The sequence below is a fragment of the Silurus aristotelis genome (assembly GCF_946808225.1).
Source record: "Silurus aristotelis genome assembly, chromosome: 17".
NCBI lineage: Eukaryota > Metazoa > Chordata > Actinopteri > Siluriformes > Siluridae > Silurus > Silurus aristotelis.
In genome coordinates this window covers 19,876,298-19,891,316 of record NC_139590.1, presented here as the reverse complement: position 1 = coordinate 19,891,316, position 15,019 = coordinate 19,876,298, and the positions used below count along the sequence as shown (strand labels likewise).

The 15,019-nt window shown below is 38.8% G+C and overlaps 1 protein-coding gene across 1 annotated transcript; it reads right to left on the bottom strand.

Moving 5' to 3' along the window:
- Positions 1 to 2,247: 2,247 nt before the first annotated feature.
- On the bottom strand, positions 2,248 to 4,087 carry msx1a (muscle segment homeobox 1a). Its single transcript, XM_083566606.1, has 2 exons — positions 3,369 to 4,087; positions 2,248 to 3,056 (listed from the first exon to the last, which is right to left on the bottom strand). Exons 1-2 carry the CDS (start codon positions 3,655 to 3,657, stop codon positions 2,623 to 2,625), a joined length of 723 nt encoding a protein of 240 aa, XP_083422732.1. The 5' UTR covers positions 3,658 to 4,087; the 3' UTR covers positions 2,248 to 2,622.
- Between the last annotated feature and the right edge of the window lie 10,932 nt (positions 4,088 to 15,019).

Below are 15,019 nucleotides of genomic sequence, written 5' to 3'. Positions count from 1 at the left end.
GGAATTTTCTTTAATTGCTCAAAGTGTAATTAAAAAGATCAACCATAATTACAAATGCAAATGAACTATTAATATCACAAAATCTTTGAGGAATCTTCCAATCTGATTGGAACCGTGGTATAGGAAGATCAATTATGCTGAAGGCTCAAACATTAGATCTTTCTGTCGAGCTACACGTGCTCATGAGGTACCAGTGACCAGTGTACCTTGTCCCTTTCTTCTTTTCGAATCTGCCTCATTTATCCCGAAGCCCTACCTTTGGATGGGATTCTCTTTAATTGACGACACTCTGTGAAGCTGAGGATGGATCCACATAAGCAGCCTAAAGATACTGAGCAACTCAAGAACGTTGAGGATGGATTTAGACTGTAATTTATAGAAACAAGGCTACTACAATGGCTTAGGACTACAGTTTGCATGAACATTTAAGTGCCATCACTGAACAGTACACTTCAACAATAGTGGAACTATAATCAATAAACCTTTGTTGCCACCCGGACAACAAAGTTTTTCCTTCCCACTGTCTCCACTGGATCACTCATTAGGGATACATTTATAGGGGAAACACTTTTAAAATATAAAACCTAAGATTTAAATTCACACAAATAATGCTTTCTTTTCACATTAATCAAATATATTTCATTTTTTTACTCTGTTTTTATTGAAGTTTTCAGTCTGTATGAACGAAATTCCTTTCCAACACAAAACTGAGAGTCAGCACTCATACAGCTGTTCACTCCTCCAGACTCCAGGGTTACAATTTTATTTTTTAATTCATACGTTTCTATATTTTTGTCAGCCCAACGCATACACACATGTCTGTGCACAGCTGGGCAAACCCCGTGAAGCCCATTGCACAAAAAGTAGAATCCCTCTGATCTCTTCTATGTATGAAAACAGATGAGTTGGCGTCACTAAGCGCGTGACGTCACACTGAACCGAGCATACACAGCTGGATTGCTTCCCATTTGATGGGAAACCAGGCTGAGGTTATGTGACCTGTGTGTGAAGCTATAATATAAGTGCAAGACGGTGAAAATGACAAAGCGTGAGTTTTCTTAAACAAAAACATTTTTAGATCGGTCACTGCAGAGGTACACTTGTAACCACTGACCCTCTTTGGTGACAAATGTATATTTTCAATCTATGTATTTTTTTTTATTTTCATTGTTTTTATTCTTATGCATAATTTTATTGAATTTGGGTGGCATATACCAATGCGGGTGCTTTTGCTTAATAAAAAAATACTTATATTAATACTAATACTTTTAATAATAATAATAATAATAATAATAATAATAATAATAATAATGGAAAAATCCATTATCCATGAAAGAGTGATTCGTGTATTTGGAAGCATTTGACCAGTTAATCCAGTTGCAGATCGGTTCACTTTTGTTCTGGAGTTATTCTGTAACACAGTGTGAGCGGATTACAGATGCAGATTTGCGACTTGTGAAACAGCTGGAATCTGAATTGCCCTGCCTGCGTCAACATCTAGTTTTTGTGTGTCGGTTTTTGGAAAGCTGCATTTTGGGTTTCTGGAAATAATACAAGTGATGTTTATTTTGTGTTTATTCGAAGTGTTATTTTACGGGCTTTTCCCGTAAATGATTATATATTATAGGTGATTATAGGCTTCTATGTGAAGCTTTTTCGGTGTTTGTACCGATGATGAATTTTATTTACCGTGATTAAATTTAGTTCTTTGTAAAAAGTATATAAAATGTACAGAAGATGGACAGTTAAAACCCAAAGTGATGGCGGGTTTATGGGACACTGAGTCGGACATGCCATCAGATCAGAATTAGATCGTAAATTCCACATCTCATATCCTCAACATGTTTTAGGCTATAAATCTATTTCATCAGTTTCAATTTACATAAATGATGTGAATCAGAAATCTTTAAAGTATTACTGTATTCCACATTTTTAAGATGTTGTTCAACAGGGATCAACAGGGTTTTCGGTTCCTGTCTCCGTTAAATACCTGTTTTAAAAGAGCAATAATCATTTATTTAATGAAAAATATCATATATTCTGTAGGCAGGACACATTAAACTGAATTTAGCACAAACAAAAAACAGACATATTTGTTCTGAGTTATTATTTACAGCTCACGTCTTCTTTTTCTAAACACTAACACTAAGGATTAATTAAAAATTCACTAATATATGAGTAAATAAATAATTTTAAAAAACCAAGCAATAAATAAATAACTGCAGTTTGCCATGGAAAAACAGAATAAACCATTTCATGTTAATTTATTCAACAAATATAATCATATAAAAACTTTTCCCCGTAATATACAATATTTTACAGTTCACCCATCAGCACGTGCTGAAACTGTACTGGATCTGGCGCATTGCAATGAATGCATACAAATAGGGTGCGTGCGCGCACGTGCACTTGTGTACGCGTGTGTGTGTGTGTGTGTGTGTGTTGTAGGTGCTTTATAACCATACGTTCAGTGATTTATGTGAATTAAAATGGCACCTGGAGACTCGGATTTGGTGGCGCATGAGAGGACGTGTTTATGCTTTCCAAGTTTTCTCCGTCTGAATTCTTCGGTACAAAATATTTTTGTTTTAAATAAAAGAAACCGATAATTTGGCACGCGCCTCACGCTAAGTGATACATGCTGTATCCCATGTGCGCGGCCGCGTACAGTCCGACAGGTGACACAGGTACTGACGTTCTATGGAACGCGTGCGCGCCGCCGCCTCCACCGTACGACGCGGGCACGTGCGGCCCAAGCGGAAAGGAAATCCCGAAAGTGCACGGAGGAAGCATGGGCTTGGCGGCCATCTTCAGCTTCTCGAGCTCGGCCTCCTGCAGCCGCTTGGCCTTGGCGCGCCGGTTCTGGAACCAGATCTTCACCTGCGTCTCCGTCAGGCTGAGCGAGCTGGAGAACTCGGCGCGCTCCGCGATCGACAGGTACTGCTTCTGCCGGAACTTCCGCTCCAAGGCCAGCAGCTGTGACGTGGTGAACGGGGTGCGAGGCTTCCGGTTGGTCTTGTGTTTCCTCAGGGGGCACGCTGGGGGACTCAGGCGCCCTAAAGACCACAAGGGGTGAAGAAACTCAGTAATAGGCGAGAACACGTCATGATGACTATATCCAGGGGTTTAAATCATCTCAAAAGCAAATCATAACTTTAAAAAAAGTACAAACATAAAAAAAGAATATTATATACCTCTTTTTTATCATAATAATTAATAAAAGTAAGTAAAGTATAAGTAATATTTAATAACGATATTCAACATCATTTTATTATTGCATACGTTTCACATTATTTGATAAAAACAATATTTAAAACTTTTATTTATTACTCATTTTATTCTGTAAATAACCTCCTGTCGTTACTTACTTGCAGGCGGAGGGGAGAAACGGGAACTGTCCGTCCACGAGCTCCGGTCCGCGCGCTCAGGACTCTTCTCCTCCGGTGACGCATCTCCTTCGCGCGCCACCGAGCGGGAGAAGAAGGATGCGTCTTCGCACCAGAGCGCGCGTGAGCCACCGGTTTGTTTCGCCCGGTTCGGGGTCCGGTTCGGGGTCCGGTCCGCCATGAGAGCCTCGACGCTGAACGGCAGCAGCGCGGCTCCTCTGGACTTTCCGCTCTGCATGTCGTGCGAAGGAGTGACGTCCTCGCTTTTCATGCTCGCGCCGCTCGGGGCCCCATAAAGCCGCAGTCTCTCTGTAGGGAATGGAGAAAAAAAACCCTCCAAAAAAGAAAAAAACTTTAGCGCGAGAGCATCGCCGCGCCGTTCATTTCAGTCCTCCGGCGCGCGCTGACGGCAAAGTTAAAAAACCTAAAGCCGTCCAATCAGAGCGTGTGTGGGCGTGGATTCAGCTTTTCCCATACATCGAACAGAGCGGCTTGTTTCATTCGTGGGCGGGGCTTCGGGAAAGTTGCACGCCGGTGGGCGTGGTTTCAGTGGTTTCTCAGGAATCTTCTCCGGACTGACATTTCGAGCGCGAGCGTTGTTTACTCTTCAGAGCAAAGTCAATTTGTTTGGATCGGCAATAAAGATAATGTCCTTACAATAAACTTCCACCCAAATAAGGAGCTTTTTTTCTTACTGGTACTCATACTCTCAGGGGTCTTGTCCATGTCGTTCGACTTTGCAATGAAAATAAAGACTATTGTTATTTAAGATATTTGTTTCATTGGACTTTAAGGTCAACACTTGCACCTTTTTAGATTTTTTTATTAATTATTTTAATAAACTACATGCAACTTTCCATAGAAACGATGCATCATGGCATGAAAGACAGTGCTTGTAAAATGTAATGATAATAATATTGATAACTACAATAACAAGGCGATACTTGATGCTTTGCTGCTTTGTTGTAATGTTGGATTTGTTTATTCATTACTTAGAAGCATGCAAGCAAATCTGCATCTTTTCTGCCCACATGTGCATCCTATATTTTTGTGAGCACTAAAATGCAGCAGAAATGTGATTTGTACAGGATAAAGAGGCTGAGATAGAGAGTTTAGAGAGAGGTAAAGGATGAAGATGGAGGAAACCATGGCCATTAATTTCAGATGAAATTCAAGCACCGAACCACATAATCAACCAGGATGAATTCATACCAGACGTTATGATTTATTGTTTTTGCCTTATTAATGAATATATAAATATAAATATAATATATATATATATATATATATATATATATATATATATATATATATATATATATATATATATTTGGCAGTAAAATACCAAATAACAGCATTTGTATGTGTGTGTGTGTGTGTTTGTGTGTGTGTGTGTGTGTGTGTGTGTGTGTGTGTGTGTGTGTGTGTGTGTGTGTGTATATAATACATAAAAGTTGTATCAGATTTAGCTTTTTGAGATATTTTCCTTAATTTCTGATATGAATGTTTCATTTTTAAAATAATAAAAAAAAATAAGTAATGCCACTTTTAAGGCAGTAAAATACCAAGTGTGTGTGTGTGTGTGTGTGTGTGTGTGTGTGTGTGTGTGTCCAGAAACTGTGGTAATGACAGAGGGCCAGCGGGTTTTCCCCCTAAACTGACCAATTAAAGTAAAAAATGATGTGAGGGAGAGACAGACAAGCAGGCAGACAGACAGGCGGGGCGGTAACTGGCCGGAAGGCACACATTTAGGATCCAATTGAACTGAAAATTACACAGGGGGTGGGGGAAGCATTAAAACTTCACATCATGAGCACATTTTTGGGTTTTACATTTTTTGTAAAAAGTGGAAACTTTATTGAAAAGTTTTTATAGTAACAGTTAATCCCCATATAGTGACTCTAATCTCGAATATATGTTTGCTATAGCATATTACTGTTGCTATTTATGCCCAAATCTATACCTGATATACATTTGGAAAATCTTAATGGAAAATCTCCTGAGTACCTGTTAAATACAAATTGACACAAACATTTATGGTTATTAAACTGCTCTAAAAATTGTGTCTGTCTCAATATTTCTTTAATGTTTATTCAGTGAGATTGAAAAAAAGTTGCTTCAACCTTTTTCATCAATCACTAAACATTCATTACTATTTGACTTTTGTGTGAACAGCAGTTGAATTTATTTCATATGCTAAATTATTGACTGGATTTACTACATAACGTTATCCAACTATAATGTATCTTTCCAGACACTTTGGCCTGTCTTCACCTCCTTCTGTTATATTATTGATTGAATTATTTTCATTAAATCAAGGTACATAAGTTCACAAGAAAGCTCTGTGCTGTGTCTTGTTGATGGGTCTTGTTCTATAACGGATTCACAAATGGGTGGATGTTATATCTTAATATATTATTAATTATAAAATAGATCCAGTTAGAAAAAAAACAACAACAGTGTCTTCAGATTCAAAACTAATGAATAATTGGAATGCATTTTAATGTATAAATGCAAAGAAAGGAAAAGTGTATGTCTGTTGTAAAATATATAGCAACATTTGACAAGGGGGAAAAGTGGAATATTATGTCTGCTAATCAAAAATGCATGTGCCACATGGTTCATACACAGACATGCATATCATGAAAATATTCCTCAAAAACTGTAATAATTTATTTTATAAAGCCCGGATCACCACTCTCTACTACCTCCTCTACTCTAAGTAACAGAGGTCTACATCTCTTGCCTGGCATCCTAGCTTGTGAACTTGCTACATACAACACTCAAGTTACATAGTTCAATTCGTAATTAAGTAATGCTTCATTTGTTTCCTAATTTTGCTTATTTTTTTAAAAACATTTAACTGCTCTATAGAGCAAAGGCACCATCTTCTTTATGCACTTGTATATTTCTCCACCCCTGTGCTGTGTGGTTTTAGGTACTGCAGATGGGGTGTCTGGGGTATCATATCACCCACTCTGTGACTCCAGGCAGCAGTTTTTCCCAATAAACACTAATCACTTGTAGCTGATAAAATTACATGCAAAGCGCTTAATTTAGCATTTCCTCCACCTCACATCCGGTATTTAAAGGGGATAAAATCTGCAATTACCATGTGTGGATACACTGCAGGCCTATTAAAGCCAAATGAGTGTGTTTATATGTGTGTGTGTGTGTGTGTGTGTGTGTGTAGCACTTTGAAGTTTTGTATGACTGTTTTGAAGTTACTCCAGCTCGGTGCACCCTGTCTCAAATGTGCTAGTACAGAGGACATAATGTATGTGTACTGAAAAAAACACATTTTGTCTTGATTTGTCAGAAACTCAAAGTCAATGTCTATTACAGTGGAGGTTCATGTTTTTTTTTTTTATCTCTGAGTGACAAATGAGGGCCGAATCGCTGCACAATAAGCACCGTAAATGACTAATTCAGGCTTTGTTTGACTTTCTAAACCCCTTCTTTAATCGGGGAAAGGAGGCTAGGGACAGAAGTGACAAAGGGCCTTTGTCGTCTTTGCGCCGAGCTGTCTTAACCCTTTTCACGCGCAAGTCCCTGCATTCGGACTTGAAAAGGGTGTACGGATATTAAAGCCCGCTGCTGGGCACCGTCTGCCGTCGGTAGTGTAGCGAAACGGGAAAGATTCAGTGTCCCAGGACGTATGGCTCCGATTAAAGTGTGCTCAGATGTGTGTGTGTGTGTGTGTGTGTGTGTGTGTGTGTGTGTGTGTGTGTGTGTGTGTGTATACAATGCTACTCTTTGTTTCTGTGATTATGAACAAGGACAAAATTTAGGTTTTAAACTCAACTCTTATATGTGTATGTGCATATGTGTTTGTGTGTGGGTGTGTGTCTAATGGCTGGAATGTAGCGGCCCTAATTAATGTGATAGCAGCGTCTCTGATGCGCGCGCCTGAGATGAAAGGCCTGTCCTGAAGATCTCTGTAATTACAGATAATGTCTCCTATTTCAAAGCAGTTAGCTCACTCAGGCGTAAAGAGCCACTTTTACGTAGTCCTTGCGGCTATTTAGCACACACACACACACACACACACACACACACACACACACACACACACACACACACACACACACACACTGCTAGATATATGGCTTTTATATATAAACCTACACTGAACTTTCTTGGTTGATGCAAGTCTTGAACCTGCTTACATTGTAGGCATGATTGAATTAATTTCAATGAATCTAGCTGTGGAACATCTCCTTATCTAAGATGACCTCAGTGACTGAGAGATACATGGATGTATGGATAGATAGTTTTGATTTCAGACGCCCAAGTTAGTGTGTGGCTGGCCGTACAGACTATTGCTATCATAGTCACTTCAGCATTTCCTCACGTCTCCTTTGCTTTATTCATTATGAGGTTAAATAAGCAGTGAGAATGTCAAGAATGTAAAGATGGAGAATTTTTCCCACTGTTTGGTATATCGAGTTATACCGCATTTGGAGATTTGGAGATGATGTCATATGTATTACCAGGGTGGAGTATTTTTTTTTATTTTATATCCCAGCAACAAACTATATGTATTTAATGGAAAGCTGGTGATGAATGATAAGGACTCTGTTTCTTTGTTTGTTTGGTTAAAAAAAAAAAATAAAGTACCAAAATGGGAAAACCTTCTACTTATAAAGTACCAACAATCATGAAATGGATTACATTCACTATATAGAAAAAAGTATTGGAACCCCTGACAGTGGCCTGTTGTGGAGCTCTGACCTCAATCCTATTGAACACTTTTGGGAATAATTGGAACGCTGTGGAGGTTAGTATAACTGCAGATGGGGACTAAATGTGGAATGGGATGTTTAAAAAGCACATACAAATCTTATGCTTAGGTGTCCACAAACTTTCGTCCATATTTTGTTTCTGTGCATCTCTATTTCACCCTTGTAGGAATTCACTCCAAGCCTTTACACCTGAAGGAACTGACCTCTGTTTGACCTCCAATTTTTTTGTGTTAAATTAGAGGTCTCGGGTCTTGGGTGTGCTGAATTATCTGAAATTTGCAGCTCACACTTTGTCATTAATCTAATTACACTAATTTAGTGAAGCAGGGGGGAAAATATAGGGTTTATATCTTCTCCGTATTGGAGTGTCGTTATAGCCTCATGTGCTGAATAGAACTTAATGAGCAATAGTAACAAATCTCTCTCTCTCTCACACACACACACACACACACACACACACACACACACACACACACACACACACACACACATTTGAATTAGAGAAGTGCATCAAGACTGAGATCCAACAAAGTGTGAAGCAGGCGCTTTTATATTCATGCAGCTCAATATGAAGCTTGAATGCTGATAAGCAAAGGCTTTAAGCATATCTGCATCGTGGCACAGAGAAGGGGTTTATGGGTAAGTGCATGAAGCAGAGATGCATGTACCAGCTGAAATGCACAAATCCTAACAGCATGTCATGAGGTTCCGTTAGCTGCATTTACACACACACACACACACACACACACACACACACACACACACACACACACACACACACACACACACACACACACACCAGCGTTATCACATTTTGGTTTATTGTAGATCTATAATAATTCAGCATGATCCTAATAATTATATGGTGCCATGATCCAAAATGACGTTTTTTTTTTTTTTTTTTTATGAGAAATATTTCCTAATCTATTCGAATGCAACTCAATTTTGTTCTCTATGCAACGCCTTTCGATATGCAAATGACGCTTCATGACGATCGAAGGAATGACGCTAATGTTGTGACGTCATCTGAAAACTATTAGCTTTTTTCGACGCGTGCATTACTATGCTGGGACATCATTCAAGAAGCTGACGGTTGAAAAAAACTATGCTGAAAAAGCAAAGAGCGAATGCCTGATCACGCCCCCTCAACTTACTTGGAAAAGCGTTCTCTCTTTCTCACACACACACTTGCACACACACAGAGCGAGTGTGAGTTAATTAGTTCGTTCAGGCTCTATTGATTTCAGGGTTGCTACTAGATCGGATTTATGGGAAGTGAGAATCTGCTGATCGGACGGACGGCGCGCGCCGCGTGTGGCGAGCGACTGATAAGGGCGCGCGACGCCCCCGTCCCACCTCGCGCGCTGACGAATGGCGCTCGCGGCCCGCCCCTGCGGCCCAGCGCGCCTCATAATTAACCTCCCTGATCGGACAGCTCTCTTATTTGTTTAATTTGTGCGACAGATTTATCATGCAGCGATTGAAGCTCTCGCGCGCTCCCGGCCCGAGTGCGAGCACGATATGGCTCGCGCCCAGACCGTAGATCACCATGACTCACCTAATGGTCAAAGTCAATGGGACAAATTCTCATTGTTATATATTGCACCGGCGTTTCGGTGAGAGCGCGCGCGCGCTCGAGCTGCAAAGTGCCAAGTGTCTCTTTTCGCAAACACGCAAAGTGCGCGCGCGCACGCAAACACGCGCAGCCACAACAGTGTTAAAAAAAAATTCCCTTGAAACCTCCAGCATACATACAGTGTGTATAACAATCTGCATGAAACCAATTTATGGTATTTTATAATTTATTTTAATTAATGTTAAGCCTATATATATATATATATATATATAAATAAATTTAAAAAGACTGTCCAACACGTACAACATTCATTTGTAATACACAAGAAAATGTATATTAAATAGTATAAAATACACTATCTGGACCAAAGTATGTGGACACATTAGCATAAGATTGGTTTGTGCTTATTGAACATCACATTTCACATTTATTCGTGCAATAACAATAATTTAAAACTGCAATATTACCTATGTGCAATATGTTTGATAGTGTAACTTCTTACTCGTTGTCTTTTTTTTCTTCTTTTGTATTTATACATTGTGTTGTGTATATACTATTTACTGTACTATGTTTTTATTTATTTTTTATTTTTTTTTATGTATTTGCACATTTCTTTTTCTTTGCTGCTGTAACAGAGTTTACAAGTTTTCTCTCTGTTGGACGAATAAAGTTATATCTTATCTAATCTTATTCCCCATTTGCTGTTATAATAACCTACACTATTCTGGAAAAATGTTTCACTAGATTTTGTGAAAATTTCTGCTCCTTCAGGTACAAGAGTGTTAGTAAAGTAAGGTACTGATGCAGGTGAGGTAAGGAGGCCTGGGATGCAGTCAGCCTTCCAATTCATGCCAAAGTTGTCCAATAGAGTTACGATTTACATTTACATATTTAAATTTTTGCTATTCAGCAGACGCCCTTGTCCAGATCGACGTACAAAAGTGCTTTGAGTCTCTAGCAATGAATAAATCTACACTGGTACGCAAGATTACAAACTTAATAGAAATATAACTCTTGAATTCTACAAAGCAAACTTGGAAAGTGCTAATTTAAGTGTTTCAGGAAGAGGTAGGTCTTCAACCATCGATTGTCCGCTGTACGGACATCTAGGGGAAGTTCATTCATCCAGCCTTGAACTTACCTCTCATTCTGAGAGAAGGTGGTACCAGTCGAGCAGTGCTGAAGGATCTCAGACAGCGTGGTACAGTGTGACATGTGATGAGGTCTCTGATTAGAGCTCTATAGCAATAGATCTTCCACTCCAAACCATGTAAAGCAAATATTCATGGAACTGGCTTTGTGCACAGGGGCAATGTCATGCTGTAACAAGTTTGGGTCTCCTAGTTCAAGTGAAGGAAAAATGTTATCTACTGTATTCAAAGACATTCTATACAGCTGAATGTATAAGACCCAACATGGCTGGAAAACACAAGTGTCCCACAGTGTATGTTGAAATAAAAGATAATATCATGAAATATATATTCATATATCATATAAGAACATTGATTAAACATATTGAAATTAAATATTTGAAATAATAAAAAATAAATAATAATTCTCAAATCAAAATCTCTAGTGTGACACCAAGCAATATTCAGAATTGTACATAATTCATGAATGCTAACAATAAGTTTCAACAGTTTGGACTAATAAAGGCATTGCCTGAGTAATCAACCTTAATTATTCTCAGGTTTAAGTCCAATAGTCATACATTTATATCAAAGACTTAAAGAGTGTTCATGTAGCATAAATACAAACATATGTAAAGAACTGCTGCTTGCCTTTTCCAACTACAATAAGTTATTGTGAAACACCTTTGCACATGCGATCGTATTCTTTCTATCTTTCTAAAGCTCCATTCTCATTTACTCCACCAACACACACACAAAATGCTGTATGTGTGTCACGATTCTGTTGTTTGAAATCCCACAGCATGACTGATGTCATAAAATCATGGTCTCGGCACTCTGCTCTGCTTGATTACGCCGCACCGCTATTAGCTTTTCCACTGATCTCTCCTTACCACTTCACCCACAGTCACCAATGATCTATGACCTATGACCTCTGTCCACTCAGTTTGTGTGTTTGCGTGGTTAGAAGTGCGCACTCTTTGAGACCGTTTTTTTCTTCGGCAATTCATTACGTCTTCAACAGTCTGACCATAAATGTTCTCTGACATATATGTTAAAATCGTTCTTTTAGACTAGAAACCCAGCACAAATACAATGTCATAGATAAAAGGTAACTGAATTTGAGCAATAAATGTGCAAAATAATAATCTGTGTTTAATATGGTGCTATTTAACAAACTTGGATGGATGTCCTGGCAGCTGAAATTGCGGATCTGAGGCTGTGCCGTATAGAAGCAGTGGAGTCTGTCAGCTATAATAACTCTTTATAGTTCCTTGGATGAAGGATGCTAGAGCATGCCTATGACAGCATCTGTGAGGTTATTCCAGCTAATGGTTCATGAATAGCACCACCATTTACAGTAAAGGCCTCAGTGAAGTCTAAAAAATAACTTTATTGGATGACAGGCTTGAAACTAATTCACTATGTCACAGTCAAAGGATTTGATTTCAAATATTTTAGCTGAAAAGGACCACCATTTGTCAGATTCCCCCTCAAACTTCTGATTAGTCAACAGATTTACATAGAGGTAGCTAGCGAATGTATTAGCTAACTGTTTTATGCAACCCCATACCTCATACAGATTCTAATTATAAGATATGTTGAGGAACAGTGAGGTTAATTAGGCTCAGAAGTTTCCATGTTTTTATTAAAACCCTCTAATAGTAAAACAGATGTTACTGTGTGTTATTCACCAGTCGAGCCAAATATTAGTCAAGTATCATGGTGATTCAATTACTTTCTGAGGATCTGGGTCACCATTCCACTAGAGTCCCACAAGGATCTGTGCTTAGTCTTCTTTCTCGATACTAGAGGACATTGAAGTAAGTGCAGGGAGTGCCAGGGTTAGTAGAGGGGTGGTATATATAATGGGAAAGGTGATGTCTGCACCTCAGAAAAAATTAGCCTGTCGTTTATGCATGCAGCAGAAATAGGGGGTGCTTGTGACCAAGGGGTGGAGAGGGTGATCTTGTAGAGTCTGGTTATGGAAGGACACATGCCAAGGATGGTGGATGAATGGGTGCAAGATGAGGCTGACGGAGGAGGGGTTGGGGTTAATGGGGAGATGTTGATGGGATGAATAGAGGAGGGGCTGGGACTGAATAGCAAAGGTTGGGATGAAAGGAAAGAAGTTTGGATGAAAAGTGGACCGATTGTGATGAGTGATGAAGGGGTTGGGATGTGTGAAGGGGGGTTTGTGAGGATAAGAATGGAGACCAAGATGAGAGGGAAAGTAAAGCTATAAGGGTGTTTGGTAGCGTGACACTGTTATTTAGATGGGACACAGCTCCAAAAAAAGGTGAGATGAGGAATGATCTTATTTTTTGGGATTTTATTCATAAATAATGAAAAACAAATGTTTTGCTGAGTGGACTTTCTGTAACAGGATGAAGATCTCAATAATTCACAATAAAGCTATTGCATCTCTAAATTGAGAGAAACCAGTTGAAGGGGTTTGGATACCTTTCATTGTTGTCCCTTGGTTAGCTCATAGTATAGATGAAAAGATTGTATCTCACAGTTGGTTTGGGAACATCTGAGGATCACCAAGAGGAGCTGGAATTTGTGTCTGGGCGTAGACTTGACTGAATGGCTGTGCAAGTTCCTCTTTCCTCACAACCAGTATACAGCCGACATTCTGGAAAGTATATCCCATTAATGCATCCTTCTGGTTTTGTCTCTCATGAGCATTGACCTGATAAATGTAAGGGCTGTATCTTCTTCAATTCCACTCTATAGATCAATGCAGTACAGTAAAATTCTGTTTGTCAGACTGCTAGAAAATGTATGTAACCTTGTCATTTCTCTCCATGTCCAGGAATGTGTGCAGAAGCCACTAGCATGCATCACTTGCACCGTGTATGCACACACACGGCTGTATTACATACTTGAGTCTGTTTCACCTGACATTAAACACCCCCCCCCCCCCACACACACACACATACATACACAAACCCATCATTTTATTCAAGTTTCTGCATCATTACCAGTGTTCGAAAGAAAGGGAGGGACAAAACGCAAGGGACACACATAGAAGAAAAGAAAGACAATAAAAAAGGGAATAAGAGCAGGGAGAAAGGTAAATGTGAATAATCCAGTGAAAAGACAGGTGACAAAAGGAAGGGGGAGAGAGAGAGAGACAGAAAGAGAGACAGATTGAGACAGACAGCGTTGTATGCAGAATAAGGAGCCGTATTGTTCTATTGTGTATTAAACTGATTGATGAAACAGTAATAATGATGACTTTTCAATAAAAAGAAGAGCGTCACTGCAGCACAGTAGCAGAATTAGTGTAGATGAATTAACTTAGCACTCTCACTATGCTACCGAGTTTAATTTTAGCATAATTTTTAACCAAGCACTTGTACTATGCTTGCTCGGTTTAATTTTACTGTAACATTTGAATAAGAACTAGGCTAGTTCAGAGGTAAATTGCACTGCAGCTGTTGAACTAGCACTCTCACTAGCACTGTCCCAGAGACCACTTCTACATTCAAATAAACCTGGTCAGGTTTTCAGTCAGCTCACAAACCCCAATATGCAGGTGATACATTAAATTCAGTCTAACTGTTTGTGTTATGTTCGTTTGAATTGCAACACCAGTCCTGTAAAAACAAATAAAAAATTTTCTATGGTTCATTTACAGGAATGTCTAAAGCGAGAACTGCCTATAATTTTTATATTGAAAATGAAAAAATTGTTTTGTTGGCTGAATATTTTAAAGCAATTTTTCATTTTTTTATAATATTTCTATTTCTATTTTTAAATTTTCTTTGAGGAATAAAAGAATTGATCACATCCCGTTTTAGGAAAACCAACAGAATTCAAGTACAGTTTACGTAAATCTATTGAAATGGTACCACAGGAGGTTTACATTTGTCCAAACTTAAAATATTGTCTGGCTTTACCTTTTAAAAATGCTGTCTAGGGAACAAAGAAGAAAAAAATATGGGTCCATGACCATAATATTGTGTGCATTGAATATAATGTGTGTGAGTGTGAGATTTTCTTTTATTAGTCTGCAATAGCATTACGGTGCTTTATGATAGAAACCATACACAACTGTGCAGGAGTGTGTCTGAGATACAGAGACAGATTTACAGTTTGCCTTGATTGGTGGAGCCATATGAGGCCATATGAAGAACTGAGATAAGGTAAAAGTGTGTGTGTGTGTGTGTGTGT